The 14,536-nt window shown below is 37.9% G+C and overlaps 3 protein-coding genes and 2 long non-coding RNA genes across 7 annotated transcripts; 4 read left to right on the forward strand and 1 right to left on the reverse strand.

Moving 5' to 3' along the window:
- Nucleotides 1-1,497: 1,497 nt before the first annotated feature.
- On the reverse strand, nt 1,498-9,865 carry LOC108822928 (homeobox-leucine zipper protein HDG12). 2 transcript variants are annotated; one of them, XM_018596132.2, is made up of 11 exons: nt 9,159-9,865; nt 8,970-9,087; nt 8,698-8,886; nt 8,159-8,617; nt 7,985-8,086; nt 7,708-7,908; nt 7,197-7,625; nt 7,030-7,119; nt 6,685-6,945; nt 6,140-6,201; nt 1,498-1,673 (listed from the first exon to the last, which is right to left on the reverse strand). In XM_018596132.2, exons 1-11 carry the CDS (start codon nt 9,260-9,262, stop codon nt 1,637-1,639), a joined length of 2,052 nt encoding a protein of 683 aa, XP_018451634.2. In that variant the 5' UTR covers nt 9,263-9,865; the 3' UTR covers nt 1,498-1,636. The 2 variants fall into 2 exon arrangements, 1 of the variants encoding a protein (XP_018451634.2); XR_001944989.2 differs by lacking the exon at nt 1,498-1,673 and having other exon boundaries at nt 6,065-6,201; nt 6,455-6,945; nt 9,159-9,864.
- On the forward strand, nt 2,285-3,187 carry LOC130498864 (uncharacterized). Its single transcript, XR_008937865.1, has 2 exons — nt 2,285-2,758; nt 2,829-3,187. It is a non-coding gene; the product is annotated as an uncharacterized LOC130498864 (long non-coding RNA).
- LOC130494334 (ABC transporter E family member 1-like) lies at nt 3,306-6,243 on the forward strand. Of its 2 annotated transcripts, none has more exons than XM_056992556.1 (10): nt 3,306-3,447; nt 3,716-3,772; nt 3,842-3,926; nt 4,020-4,230; nt 4,325-4,623; nt 4,715-4,916; nt 4,989-5,192; nt 5,270-5,518; nt 5,613-5,897; nt 5,978-6,243. In XM_056992556.1, the coding sequence occupies exons 2-10, from the start codon at nt 3,718-3,720 to the stop codon at nt 6,101-6,103; spliced, it is 1,716 nt and encodes a 571-aa protein (XP_056848536.1). In that variant the 5' UTR covers nt 3,306-3,447; nt 3,716-3,717; the 3' UTR covers nt 6,104-6,243. The 2 variants fall into 2 exon arrangements, with proteins under 2 accessions (XP_056848536.1, XP_056848537.1); XM_056992557.1 differs by lacking the exon at nt 3,306-3,447 and adding an exon at nt 3,463-3,647.
- A 713-nt stretch (nt 9,866-10,578) lies between the features above and the next one.
- On the forward strand, nt 10,579-11,982 carry LOC130498737 (uncharacterized). The gene is made up of 5 exons (XR_008937680.1): nt 10,579-10,748; nt 11,271-11,329; nt 11,448-11,507; nt 11,633-11,689; nt 11,804-11,982. It is a non-coding gene; the product is annotated as an uncharacterized LOC130498737 (long non-coding RNA).
- Nucleotides 11,983-12,126: 144 nt separating this feature from the next.
- On the forward strand, nt 12,127-13,068 carry LOC130498777 (uncharacterized). Its single transcript, XM_056992375.1, has 4 exons — nt 12,127-12,135; nt 12,183-12,239; nt 12,511-12,555; nt 12,730-13,068. Exons 1-4 carry the CDS (start codon nt 12,127-12,129, stop codon nt 13,066-13,068), a joined length of 450 nt encoding a protein of 149 aa, XP_056848355.1.
- The last annotated feature ends 1,468 nt before the right edge of the window (nt 13,069-14,536 follow it).

Raw genomic sequence — 14,536 nt, forward strand, 5'->3', positions numbered from 1 at the left:
ATGCTCCAATGGACCGAAGTCACCTCTCTCGCAATGCAGTGTGATGTTAATGAAAGGTTGGTAAATAATACGAAGGACAAAAATAAAAATAAAAAGATTCACCAGATTTTCTAAAAATTAATGCACATTCCATTGCATAAAGTAAATAAGATTCACCAGATTTTCTAAAGCTTATTTGCCATTCGTTACGGGATTGCATAGTTAACCGGACTAAATTCCGGTTCGTAGCTATTCATAATTTGATTGAAACCAAACCGTAGTGATGGTGCGTAAAACATGGAAGTGAATTCAAACTGCAAGGAGCCAGAGCCAGTAAATGCAGACTTTGCAAATCTGGCAATGGAGGTGTCTGAAGAAGACTGGGGAAGAAAGAATCTGCCACATGTAAGAGATATTATTGGAGAGGATATGTTCATCTGCAGAGGAATTTCAGATGATTGCAGAATACAAGTTAGACATAGCACCCGCATCTCCATGCTCTACTTTGTTTTTTTTTTACCTAAATGTTGTATACAGCCGTCGTTTAGGTTAAAAGAAGAATAGAGAAGAAAACGTATTGAGGCAAATACTCGTTTAGGGTTTCTTATTAATGATGTGATAATAATTTACAAACCTTTAGACCCATATTTATACAGCCTCAAAAAACCCGATTTCCTTTTCCCAATAGAAATAGTAACTTTCCTAAACCGAAAAGGCATACCGTACCGCGGGGCATTTTACTGGTATAATAGAGATTTAAGACACACAGATGCAACACTAAACAATGGTCAAGGCTTGTTAAGTTTGTGATTTTTTTTTGTTTGTACGTTGATTGTGTTTCAGATTTTTCAAGTTTTTTGCTTAATTGCTTGACCTATTATCATTTTAGGTTGATGAACCGATTATAAACTATAGTTCAGTGGTAAGAAAGAGATTATGGCGACAGGTGATAGATAAAAAAAAACATGGACAACATTTAGACAAGAAAGTGACTTAGCAATTTGTAACTAGACAAAAGAAACAAACAGAAGTCAATGCCCGAACCATACACAAAGAGCATGGTGCGTTCTTGACTCCCACCTCCCACTAAATATTACCATTTTAAAAACAACAAAAAATTTCAGAAAGAAAAATGAGAAACTGAAAAAGAGAGTGAAGAGAGGAGAGAGATAACCAGAAGAGTAATGATTTTCTAACACTCTTTGCTGGCACTGAAGGTAAAATAAGTGCTTAATAACTTTCACTCCTCTGATCATTAAAGACCCTTCTCAAAAATCAGATGGGAAAAAAATGAGCTTTTAATGGCGTCCTCAAGCAGTTGAAGGACAATTCAAGGTGGTTTTAATGTGGTGGACAGTGGAACGGATGAGGTTATTAACTGTTTCCATTGACTCCATATTCAATTTCCCTGACTGCAAACTAGTCACCATGATCTGAAACCCAACCGTTATCAATGAACCTCCTCCTCCTCCTCCTTCAACTTTTAGCTCTGGTGTTTGGTTATTCCTGCTTCCATCTGGTAAAATAGCAAAACCAGAGGGTAGAATGGGAATATAAGATGTGTCTTGACCGCTCATCGCCATGTTTAGTGCTGGTAGATCCACTGGAGTGTAGACCACAAGGGAGCCTGATGAGTCTACGCAGCTTTCTTGTAGAATCAACATGTTGTTTTGCGGTGATGATGCATTGAATCCCTAATGAAATAAAAAGTTAAAATAATTTATCAATCAATAGAATAGAAAAAAATCATCAAATCAGTAACACTAGATTTTAATAAAAATGTGAGAATGTACAAACCAATAACAGTAGATTTTACAAATTTTAACAATTATTAAAAATTTCAATTCTCTATCTGGGTGTTGGATTTGTTTTCAGTTGAAACCTAAAGAGATTTAGATAAGCCGGCATTTTTTTGATGGTACGACAAAAGTCTCTTGTTGATCTACCGAGCTCTCCCTGAGTTATCATCTATTGGAGGCTGAGTTCTCAAGCATAAACGACGGTTTGAGTGAATGATGGAGTTTGATTGGTATCGAGTTTCAAGTCTTGAAAAAAAAAAAAAACTGGTGGAGAAAATTTATAAAAATGAAAAAAATCAAAACATTTACGGTGGTAGAAACTTTACGACAGCCGGAGATTTCTGTTTCAGGCACGAAAAGCGTCGACAAGACACGTGTCGTGACGGAGATGAATTTGTCAACATGAATACTCACCACTTGCACCGCTTCTCTATCTGGGTATTTAAGTTTGTGAATTTTAATGGGTTTGCATTCGAAACCAATGTAATATTTGCCCATTTGGGCAAGTTGCATTCCAAGGAAAAAAAGTCTTCGTGGAAAGAGAGAGAGAGGGAGAGAGAAAAAGCGGATCTAGGTTTTTTCCGGCGTGCGGCCGGCGCGTTAGCGGTCGTACCGCCGCCGGACACCGAGCCTTTGTTTTTTTTTGTTTCTATTTCTTTCTTCTTTGCCTTTCTACCAACAACCGCTTTGTTTGACCTCTGGTTCCGGTTACATCGTTAGTGGTGACTCGGCTTTGGAGTGATGACGCGGTGGACTGGGGGCTCACGGTGGAGAAAGAGCGACGTGCATGTTCAGTAGTGGTGATGTCACGGGGGATGGAGGCTAACACAGATCCGTCGACGCCGGCTTTACTGCGGGGGAGGGGGCTTGTTCAGCTCCTCCGATGCCGCTCAAGTTTTCCGGGAAGGGGAGTCTTACTCAGATCCGTTTCTTCGCCGGCTTTTGGCTCCTGGGCATGGAGGCTACCATAGCTTCGAGTTGTCGGTTTTAGTAACCCTCTGTTTTTCGAGGGTGGTGGTTAGTTAAAGTTTTTTTTTAATTTTGTTTCAGTTTCGGTTTGTTCTTGTCGGCTCGAGCTAAAGTTGGATGGAGCAGATGAGTTCTCTAAAGGAGATGAAGCTCTCCGTAGATGACGAGTCGCCGACAAAAGAAGTTAGTGGAGGTTGTGTTAACGGGATGTTCAGACGTTGAAGAGGCTGCGTTGTGGTTTTCGGTCCGGTGTGATCCGGCAAAAACGAAGAGATTGCGTGCGTGGTGGTTCACGGTCCGGTGGGATTTGGTGAAGATGGACGGGTTGAGCGGTGGCTGTGTGGATGACGTCGTTTTTCCTAGGGTTTTCGGTTGTTGGGCTTGAGCCCACTTATGTATTTAGCCAGCCTTTTCTTTTGGGCTTTTGTTTGCTTTTGTAATAGTCGGTGAACTTGTTTTTGAGCTCGATCCTTTTATAAAAATTCAGTTGGAAAAAAAAAAAATATTTGCCCATTTGGGCTGTTTCAATGGGAACAATTGACCCAAAAAAAAAAAAAAGCTAGGGTGTTAGTCGGGCCTAGTTGAGTCTTAGTTGGATAAAAGTGAGGCGGTGAAAAAAAAAAGAAGAAAAGAAGAAGAAGGGCGAAAAGAGCAAGCAAACCCTAATCTCTCTCTCTCAAAAAAAAAACTTACGTTTCAGGTGATAATAATAGGGGTCTCCTTGTTCTTTCTTATAGATGTAGGTTAAAAGTATCGTTGATGGATTAGGGTCCAATTGCAATTGCAAGGGTAGAGATTTGTGTGGTTGGAAATCGATTTTGAACAGGGGTTTCCTTGTTAGGTTAAAGGATTGTCTATCCAATTGCAGGGGTAGAGATTGTGCGATTGGAATTATTCAAGGTCTTGATGGATTTTTGTAGCTCAAAGTATTATTATTATTTCTTTTCTAATCCTGGATCCCTTTCCAGGTATGGGAGATCTCATCGCTATCACAGATCATAATCTTTTCGATGAAAGAAACAAAGGTACCCTTTTGATCTGACCACTCGTACAAGACACTTTGCACTAACGAATGGGTTGTTTGACTCTTGTAGCGAAACAATCAGCTAAGCCGATTGTCGGTGAATTTAATAAAAGCAGAATCCACTCCTATGGGCCAAACTCGTTTAAATTGCACAGGTTTGTTTGTTAATCATTCATTAATATATATATATATATATGTGTGTGTGTGTGTGATTGATTGTCACTCTGAATCCTCTCCCTTCTCTGTAGGCTTCCAGTTCCTGTACGTGGAGATATTGTAGGATTGGTCGGACCTCGCAGTATTGGAAAAACTACTGCTCTCAAAATCTTGGCCGGGGAACTCACACCCAATCTCGGCCGCTTCAATGATCCTCCTCTTGATTGGCTAACAATTCGGACTCACTTGCATGATAAACATCTTAGAAGATTCTTGGCCCAGGTTGTAAACCATAAACTCAAGGTACAAATGCATCTTTTGGGACATTTTATATATTTTATATTAAGTAACTAGTTTTCTCTTTTTTTAATCACCCAACGCTTTGTTGTCTCATTAGGTCGTGTTTAAGCCCCAACAAGTCCCACAAGACTATATGGGGCTTGCTGTCGGGGAGATTCTTCGTAAAGTCGACGACAGAAAAGATTTAAGGGCTCTTATACTTTGTTTTCTCGACTTGAAGACCCCGTCTGTGAAGTTCCACCATTTAGATATAAGAGCGCAGCACAGGGTTACTCTCGCTGCAGCTCTCTTGCAGGACGCTGATGTGTACATATTTGACGACATATCTAGTTTCCTTGATATGCGTCAGAGGTTCATGGTTGCCCAACTCATACGCTCTCTCAAAACCGCTAAAAGGTCTCTCTCTCTCTCTCTCTCTCTCTCTGACTCTCTCTGTCTCTGATGTTTTATATAACTCTTTGCTTGTTTTATTTTTGCTTACTTGTAGCTACGTGATTGTTGTGGACAATGACCTTAGTGTCATCGACTATGTTTCGGATTACATGTACATTATGTATGGGGAACCTGAAGCATATGGTGTCTTTAGTGAGCAGTACTTTGATGTCGAAACAGGAATTGAATTTTACTTGCGTGGGTTTGATCCCATAGAAGACAACCTTATCAGGGGTGACCCCCTCATCTTCGAGAGGGTAAAAAGCAGTGGTCTTTATTTATTTATTTATTTTTATTTTTGTCGTTGATAGTTTTTTTTTTTTCCTTAGGATTTTTTCATTTCTGCTCCCAATGAAAAGCACCTCGAGCCCGACCCCGAACCTTTGATCGGTAGAAGATACTCTTATCCTCACATGACTACAAATCATCTGAAACACAAGATGAAAGTGGAAGGAGGGAATTTACACGACTGTCAGATTCACCTAGTGCTGGGAGACCAGGGTACAGGGAAGAGCACTTTCATAAAATTGCTGGTACGACGTAGATCGAGTACTATTTCCATATGCTTTTATTTTTTATTTGAAGATTTGTTAACAAAGATTTGGTGTAGGCTGGTTTTCTGCCACCAGATGGTGTAGAACCGTGGTGCCCAGAATATTTGAAATCATACAAACCGAAAAAAATTTCGTTTATCAGAGCCTGTACAGTCAGGGCAGCGCTAGAAACGCGATGTTTTCACCATCGGTTTGTATCAGATGTGATTGAGCCACTTCAGATTGACCGGTTGATGGGTCGGAAATTGACCTCACTCTCGCCTGGAGAAAGGCAGAGAGTTGCCATAACTTTCTGTCTGATGAAGGTTAGTTATTTGTTTTTTTTTGTTTTTTACTTTAAGAAAAAAGGTTTGACCACACTTACTTACTGGAAGAGAAACAACAACACGTTCCTTACAGGACGCGCATGTGTATCTGATCGATGAGCCAAGCTTGGATCTGGACTCGGATATGCGTATCAGAGTCGCATTAGCTATAAGGAAGCACATTCTACGCATACAGAGAGCCGCTGTTGTTGTGGAGAATGATTTTTTGATGGCTGCTTATTTAGCAGACAAAGTAATTTTGGTTGAACCATCCATAGATACTGCTTCTTGTCTCCCTCGTGATATCGCACGTCCAGTTTCCGGCTTTTCTGTTTCTTCTCCATGCGACCGTGTTGCTGGGTTCAACCTTTTGCTGGAGGTAATTCAGTTATTAATTATTGTACTTTTAGGAACCCTCAAGGGAGAGAGGGAATAAACATGTTTTGTCTCCTCTTGCAGAAACTGAATATCACATTCAGACAGGTTCCGGACAGCTCCAGATTAACACCAAGGGTCAACAAAGCAGGGTCCATGGAGGACAAGACTCAGAAACTTAATGGCAACTTCTACTACAATCTGGCTTGATTGATTCTAAGCTTAATAATAAATCAAAAATCGTACCTTCTCTCCAGTGTTGTGTGCTCCACTTCAGTTTTTTCAAATCCTTTGCTTAATTGCTTGACCTATTAACATTTCAGTGGTAAGAAATAGATTTTATGGCGACAGGTGATAGATAAGAAAAGCATGGACAACATTTAGACAAGTAACGTAAACAATTTGTAACTAGACAAAAGAAACAAACAGAAGTCAATGCCCGAACCATACACAAAGAGCATGGTGCGTTCTTGACTCCCACCTCCCACTAAATAATGGTAGTACCATTATAAGAGAGTGAAGAGAGGAGAGAGATAACCAGAAGAGTAATGATTTTCTTACACTCTTTGCTGGCACTGAAGGCAAAATAAGTGCTTAATAACTTTCACTCCTCTGATCATTAAAGACCCTTCTCAGAAATCAGATGGGAAAAAAATGAGCTTTTAATGGCGTCCTCAAGCAGTTGAAGGACAATTCAAGGTGGTTTTAATGTGGTGGACAGTGGAACTGATGAGGTTATTAACTGTTTCCATTGACTCCATATTTAATTTCCCTGACTGCAAACTACTCACCATGATCTGAAACCCAACCGTTATCAATGAACCTCCTCCTCCTTCAACTTTTAGCTCTGGTGTTTGGTTATTCCTGCTTCCATCTGGTAAAATAGCAAAACCAGAGGGTAGAATGGGAATATAAGATGTGTCTTGACCGCTCATCGCCATGTTTAGTGCTGGTAGATCCACTGGAGTGTAGACCACAAGCGAGCCTGATGAGTCTACGCAACTTTCTTGTAGTATCAACATGTTGTTTTGCGATGATGATGCATTGAATCCCTAATGAAATAAAAAGTTAAAAAATTTATCAATTAATGTAGAATAAAAAAAAAATCGAAAAATCTTGTGTGTTAAGTAACTTACACGAAGAACAGAAATGCAGTTTCCTGGATGTGAACCGTTTGCGATATGAGCTACTTCTTGAACTGAACTTCCATTCAAAAGAACGTCCCACTATAAAAAAAAAAAGAAAACATTTTAAAAATGTTACAAAAAATGATCTTTAACGTGTGTAGACTTAGTATTAGTACCTGAGGACGAGTTCTTTCATCTTTGAGGAAATTGAATACGATAAGTGGAGAAACTGGGAGCCAGAAGCTGGTGGCTGCACACAGAACCGTTCCGTTCGGTTCGTGCTGGCTCTTATACGAAGTCACACGGATTCCAAACTCGTTCATTCCCGAAACAACCGTCGATCGAGTGTTGTTAGATGTGCCAACGCTCAAACAGAAGTTGCTCACCATTCTTTGAGCAAGTTTCATTACACTTCTCTTCCCTTCCAGCGATGGAATCGCCGAGGATGTTGCGGGTTCTATTAAAGCCGTGAGTCTCTCGCACATTCTTTGGAGAGAAGCGATCCAACGTTCAGCTCCAAAAGCTAATCCTTCACGGACAGTATCTTTAAACATCTCATGTACCGGTTCTTGCTCCGAGATTTCGACATGTTCCACCCAAGTAACCTGATTGTTGTATATTTAAAGATAGAATCAAATGATCTTAGATGCCAGTTAAAAAAATAAACAGAATAATTTACACACAAACCTTGGAGTAGCCATTAGACAAGTCTTGAATCAAGCAACCAGAAGGAAATCGATATGACCGAGAAGAAGGTATAAACTGAGGAAGCTCATAGGAGACATTAACAACTGCCCAAGTTCCATGTTCGATTTGCTGACAGTATCTTAGCACACTGAACTCACGTGTAGTTACCAATGGTGAAAGAACTTGAAGCTCTTCAAGCATCTAAAACACAAAGCCAATAGCAAAGTTTATCAAAAGTTTTACACACACAAATTATCAAATATTGCTTTGTATTTACCAAATGCAATGCATCTCCGTGGTTTCCACGCAATCCAGATGAAACCACTGCAAGGGTTTTAGAAGCTGCAACGACTGAGGGAAAAATCTCTGCAGATTTGACCTGAAAATTAAACTATATGAGAAAGAAAAAAAACTGAGTAAAAAAAATCTACAGTTTAGGTTAGTTACTCACAGAGTCCATGAGCATGTCCACAAGTGTCATTGCATTAGTGAAAACAATGCCAGAAGATCTAGTTGCTTCCACTCGAGAGTTATGGTGGTTCTTTCCTCCACGGCTACTTGATCTTGGGAACATGTTCTCGTAGCTTTCGAGGTTGAGAACGTCTCTGGCTCCATCTGTTTTGATCCATAGAGGCTCGTTTGTTTGCGTATGCCTAAGCAATTCTTCCATAGCGGTCACAGCAATGTTGGTCATAATAGACTTATCAATGTCTGATATAGCCAAATTTGTTTGAGATGGTAATAAAGTGGTAGCAGGCATTGAAGAACAACTTGCTGGAAGAAGATCAAAATCAAGGCAAGGACCACCACCGTGGAATAACTGTCGTGGCGTCTGATTTAGTAGTAGTGGTGGGAGATGAGGAAGTTGTCTCCCCATGAATTTAGCTGCTATGCTTGAAACCCTTTCGAGCTGCCCAAAAAGTAACATCATGGAAGTTTAAGCTCTAAAGTCAAACCACAATGCATGACAAAAGGTTTTGTAGCTAGAACCTCTTCTCTAAGCTGTGCATTTTGGATACGAAGCTTCTGTTCATCCAAGTAAGAGTCTTCATGAGCAGAGGTCTCACCACAGGTGGGGCAAATGGTGTGTTTGAGAGCTTCTCTAATGGCAATGTTTTCGCATCGAATCCTATCGTTCTCTTCCTTGAGTGCACAGTTATCAGCTCTCTCGTGTTGTGCCTGCAAACAAGAAACGATGGAGAAGCAAAACTAAGGACAAAGCGAGGAAGACAGAGAGAGAGAGAGTTAAAAGTTGTAGAAACCTTCTTTTGTGTTCTTCGGTTCTGAAACCAAAACTTGATCTGTCTTGGAGCTAAACCCAATTCTCTGCTAAGTTGCATCCTCTGTTTCTCATCTGGATGTTGACACTCATTGAAAGCTCTGCAGACAAAAACGAAAATCATAAAGAGAAAGAGGTGGAGAAACAATTGAGTAGAGAAAGAGATAATAACGATTCAAGCCGTTGGATCTGGTGAGGAGTGTGGCGGTGGAAACGCTTCTTCTTCATCGTCTTCTTGTCAGTTTCAGAGCTGTCTCCGAGGAACTCCATCTTCATTCAAAAGGTATAATGTGTTGTAGACAAAGAAACAGTAGTAACAAAACCCTTTTTTTCCTCTACCCTTTTAAACCAAACAAAGTGAAGTAGCTAACTCTGGACCATCAACACAACTGTCGTCATTAACACAACAAAGAGGGGAACAAAGTTTCAAACTTTGAACAAGAGAGAGAGAAAAGAAATGTAACGGAAGAGAATCTGTTAAAAAAAAAGATAATGGGAGATTTGATATACTATAGTACTATAACACAAAGAAGAATCCATATAGCCGTAGTTAATGTCTCTTTCTTACAGAACCACTGAAGAGAGAGAGAGAGAGAGTAATAAATCTCTCTAGGTCTTTGTTCTCGAGCCTATCATAAGCAGTCATTAGTGCTTCCATCTCTCCCACCTTTTGCTCCTTTTACATTCATTACAGATTCCAATATCTCTCTCTCTCTCTCCTTACCTGTCTCTCTTGAGAAATTGTGTAACTGATACTGATGGGATTTAATGGTGTTTGACAGAGAGAGAGAGGTGTTATATGGGTTTTAAATTCTCTTTGATCGTTTCTCCATTACTGCCAAGTACGGCCTGAAACCAACCTTCTCTCTCTCTAGACTTCATCCACTTGCTCCGGCGGGTTTTCTCAACGTCATGTAGTGACAAAATGTAACTTTCTTTGGGATTTTGCTGGCCTCATCTTCTCCTTTTTTTTTTGCTTTACTTTTTTTACTAAAGAAATTAAAATATTAATACTATTTTGCTGAAATGCTTACATAAATAAAAGTATACTTAAACAGTTAAACTTGAAATAATCATTTTTCTCGTAAACTAAAACAGTGAAATCTTTGCTCAAAAAAAAAACAGTGAAATCTTTCTTGAATTTATGTACGGCCACCTAACAACTTTTTAGATACCAAACCAACATCTCTACTTCTTATAAGAGCATTATTATTGCTTGGTCCTTGTGTAAAGTCCTTAGTATTCATATATGTATATGTATATATTATATATGCGTATATAATTGTTTGCTAAGGACTTTACGAAAATCGAAACCGAAAAGCTCTTAATTAAGGAACTTTTGGTTGGGAGAATTTTAAAACTACCACTTTGGTAATACCACTTTGCAAATATGCACTTAGTAGGGAGACATTTTTATAAATACCTTTTTCATTAATAGTCAAATGACCAAATTAACCTTTCCTTATCTCCTCAAACATTAATATCATTCTCTAATCTCCTTCAACTCATCGTTCGTCGGAGATCAGCTGAGATCCGCCGTCTCTCTCTCACACGCCGAAGATCCGCCGTCATCTCTATCTCACACATCGTCTCTCTGTCACACGTCGAAGATCAGCTGTCATCTCTCTCTCACACCTCGTCTCTTTCTCACACGCCAAAGATCCGCCGCCGTCTCTCTTTCACACTTCCTCTCTCTCTCACACGTCGTCTCTCTCGCACGCTGACGATGTCGAATCCTTCTCCGGTTCAATTTTCTCAGATGGTATGCGTATATCTCCTTTTAATTTTGTCAATTTTGTCTATCTCCTTTCAATTGCCTATTCGTACTTGGTAGTCTTTAATTTTTATTGGAAGTAGTTCGTTGTTGTTTGTGATGAAGATAGTTACAATTGGTATTGGTATCTCTATTTGAATTGGTATTGCATTTGGAGTACAAGAAAAATCCAAATGTGATAGCTTCTTCTTCACTGAATGTATTCAAAGAGTGATTTATTGTCATGAGCATGTCCATTTTGTTAATCTTTCTACTACTCAATAGAATGAGATTATAGAATAGGTTGATTTCTACTTGTCATTTTAATCATTCCAGCTAAGGGAAAGAGATGTTCCGATGGTTAACACTGCATATTGAGTAATTATAATACCTTATAAATCCGAGTTTCATGATTTGTTTGTAATACAACTGGTCAAGGATTTACAAGGCTTTATAAAAGAAGCTTGTTATACAAGAGTTCTTCATCAGATTGTTACTTAGCATCAGCATTTATGTTACTGATTTTTCCAGGAGCAGCTGCAACATGAAGAAGAAGACGAGCATGTGAAAGTTGTGGCAAAGTCAATGAGGTAAGATAATTTATGACCCTTTATAAGCTTCCCCTGTAGTTCTTTATAGTGGTTTATAAAATTGAAAAAGGTAAAGATGTATACTTAGCATCAGCATTTTTGTTACTGATTTTTTTAGGAGCAGCTGCAACATGAAGAAGAAGACGAGCATGTGAAAGCTGGTGGTGAAGTCAATGAGGTAAGATAATTTATAAGCCTTTATAAGCTTCACCTGTAGTTTTTTATAGTGGTTTATAAAATTGAAAAAGGTAAAGATGTATACTTAGCATCATCATTTCTGTTACTGATTTTTTTGGAACACAGGAGCAGCCGCAACATGAAGAAAACGAGCATGTGGAAGCTGATGGCGAAGTCAATGAGGTAAGATAATTTACAAGCCTTTATAAACTGATTTATAACGTCTTATAAAATTGTCTTTGGAATTTCACAAACTAATTCCAAAAATTTGTGAAATGTTATTTATAAATTTCACAGACTAATTCTAACAATGTTGAAGTTGATGCTGAAGTCAAGAAGCACGAGCAAGTTAAAGGAAAAACGAGGAAGAGGGAAAAATGTAAATAACTCTATTTATAACGACTTATAAAATGTAGATTCTCCATGGATCAAATTTTCTATATGATGATAAAATAGGATCAAGAAGAAGATGAAGGGAAGAAGGAAGTTGATGCTGAGGTCGAGAGCGTGTTCAAAAGGTATGAAGCTCAATTTATAAATAATTATAAAATATTGATTCTTATTCTTCTAACTTTATAAGTCTCTATAAATTTATAAGTCTTTATAAATATTTTTAAAGAATGGTTTGGGTATGTTTTGTTTAATTGATCCAATTTTTTATATGATGATAAAATAGGAACAAGAAGAAGATGAAGTGCAGAAGGAAGTTGAGGTCCAGAAGCCTGTTCAAAAGGTAGTTAGCTCAATTTATAAAGACTTATAAAATATTGATTTTTATTCTTTTAACTTTATAAGTCTTCCTATAAATAAGAAGTTATAAGAAGTTATAACTTCTTATAAAATATAGATTTTTCTTCGTTTTCTAACGTGAATAACTTATGCTTCTAAGGAAAAATAACTATTTATAATGTCTTATAAAATGTAGTAATATTGTTCTTGTTACAGCAATGCATTGGGTATTTTTTTGTTTAATTGATCCAATTTTTGATATGATGATTAAATAGGAACAAGAAGAAGCTGATGTTGAAGTCGAGAAGCCTGTGCAAAAGGTAATTATCCCAATTTATAACTGCTTATAAAATATAGATTCTTCTTCGTTTTCTAACGTGAATAACAATGATTCTAAGGAAAATTAACTATTTATAATGCCTTATAAAATGTAGTAATATTGTTCTTGTCACAGTTTGACATTGAAATGAATATGTGTATCTTAAACATGACAGCCAAAACATGGATCTGAAACTATACAAGTGGATCAGAAATGCAAACTGCTGGACATTGGTGGAAAGAAACATGTAGTTGCCGAAGGACGGGTGCATTCAACAGACCCAAATCAAAATGTCCATTTTGTACGATTGAGTCCGAATGCAGCTAGAGTGTGGGTTGATGCAGTGATGGTAGATGATGCCATCTTTTGGAGGAAGTCTGAAGAAATCGAGACATTGAAAGATGCACGTGGTTCATCAATTGCATGGCCACTTGATAATTTGGTCATATTACCTTTTTCTTCAAAGATGAATAACTATGCTTGGGTCTTTCTGTTAAATGGATCAAAATTTTGATGTTGTGTTAAGAGATGTATGAAGAAGATGAGAGAAAATATGGTGTCAAGAAGTTAACTCTGCAAATTTTATAAAGCTTTATAAATCGGTATTTCTTGGATCTCACAAACCACGTTCTTGTTCAGAGTCTCTCTTGCTTCTTCAAACAGCTCACCAATCTCGTCAATCTTCAAAATCTTGACACAAGCCAGTCACATATTATTCCTATGCATGGGTATATTTTCTTTTCAAGATCATCTTAATATGATTCTCCTCATTGATTCTAAACTCTCATAATTAATTTATAAACTCTTATAAATTAATTATAAACATTTTTCAAACTCTTATAATAGTATTTGTAAACGCTTATAAAATTATCAATGAGCCCTTGTAAATGATTTATAAGACTTACTAGATCATTATGATTTTTTTAAAGGCTTATAAATTATTTATAAGACTCATTTTAAATCTTTATAATTGATTTATAAATCCTTACAAAATGATGTATAGACATTTATAAATTTTTATAACTAATTTATAAATCTTTATAAAATAAGTTATAAACCTTTACAAAGCTGGAGGCAAGGAACTGTTTTGCTGCATCAGTTAGAGGCTCAACAGCTTCGGCCCTTAAGACACTGGAGGAGAGCTCGAGATAGAGCAAAGCGGAATCGGGAGTCATAGGCATATTGCGGAGAAGTCTACTGCAATACCTTATGCAGGAAACAACCTCAAACTTGTCAGCAGCCATAAACACATCTAACAAAGCAGGTGCTGTTGTGACAGTTAGAGAATTTCTGTACACAAAGTTCAAAAGCTCCATCAAAGCACCTTCCTCTGCCATAAACATTAAAACAGAGCATGATAAATCAACATTGTGAAGTCTCTTTACACTGACAATCTTTTATGTTTGTTAGAACTTGCAATTGCAACCAGGAACATGAAAGATGTACTGAAACTAAATTTTTCTTCACCTCAAGGTTAATATTCAGAGCCAAATGCTCAAGTGAGAAGCATAAGGATGAACGTATAAGCAAAACAACATGAACATATCTCAGTTGAAATTAGATTTCCAGAATACAATGTGTACAAAAGAAGTAACAAACTTCTTTGGCATGAATCAGGACATCACTGGCAGGCATCAAAACAGAAAAAGGCACATGAGGCTGCTGGATCATTGAGAAATATTTATAAGGTTTTATAAATTTGAGATTTAAAAAAAAAGTCATGAAAAAATTATATTCCTTCGTAGAAACTGATTTATTGAGAAATCACACTAAAACTAAACAAAAAGACGACAATCGTCATTGATTATCCCATACCTTTTAAGCTTTCGTCGACTTGTACGTTTTAACTTTTCGTCGTCATCGGATCTCACCGTAGCTTCGTCAGATCTCGATGTAGCTTTGTCGGATCTTGTCGTAGCTTCGTCGGATCTCGCTGTTGCTTCATTGGATCTCGTCGTAGCTTCGTCAGATCTCACCGTAGC

Source organism: Raphanus sativus, chromosome 8 (genome assembly GCF_000801105.2).
Source record: "Raphanus sativus cultivar WK10039 chromosome 8, ASM80110v3, whole genome shotgun sequence".
In the NCBI taxonomy this organism is placed as follows: Eukaryota; Viridiplantae; Streptophyta; class Magnoliopsida; order Brassicales; family Brassicaceae; genus Raphanus; species Raphanus sativus.

Bases quoted from the DNA above. Each gene is read 5' to 3' on its own strand.
- LOC108822928 (XM_018596132.2), bottom strand. From the start codon at position 9,262: ATGAAGATGGAGTTCCTCGGAGACAGCTCTGAAACTGACAAGAAGACG. The intron at 8,887-8,969 runs GTTTCTACAACT...TCTTGTTTGCAG, and splicing joins ACCGAAGAACACAAAAGAAG to GCACAACACGAGAGAGCTGA. The intron at 7,909-7,984 runs GTAAATACAAAG...TTTGTGTTTTAG, and splicing joins ACGGAGATGCATTGCATTTG to ATGCTTGAAGAGCTTCAAGT.
- LOC130494334 (XM_056992556.1), top strand. From the start codon at position 3,718: ATGGGAGATCTCATCGCTATCACAGATCATAATCTTTTCGATGAAAGA. The intron at 4,231-4,324 runs GTACAAATGCAT...TTGTCTCATTAG, and splicing joins TTGTAAACCATAAACTCAAG to GTCGTGTTTAAGCCCCAACA. The intron at 4,624-4,714 runs GTCTCTCTCTCT...GCTTACTTGTAG, and splicing joins TCTCTCAAAACCGCTAAAAG to CTACGTGATTGTTGTGGACA.
- LOC130498777 (XM_056992375.1), top strand. The intron at 12,240-12,510 runs GTAGTTAGCTCA...ATGATTAAATAG, and splicing joins TCCAGAAGCCTGTTCAAAAG to GAACAAGAAGAAGCTGATGT. The intron at 12,556-12,729 runs GTAATTATCCCA...TAAACATGACAG, and splicing joins TCGAGAAGCCTGTGCAAAAG to CCAAAACATGGATCTGAAAC.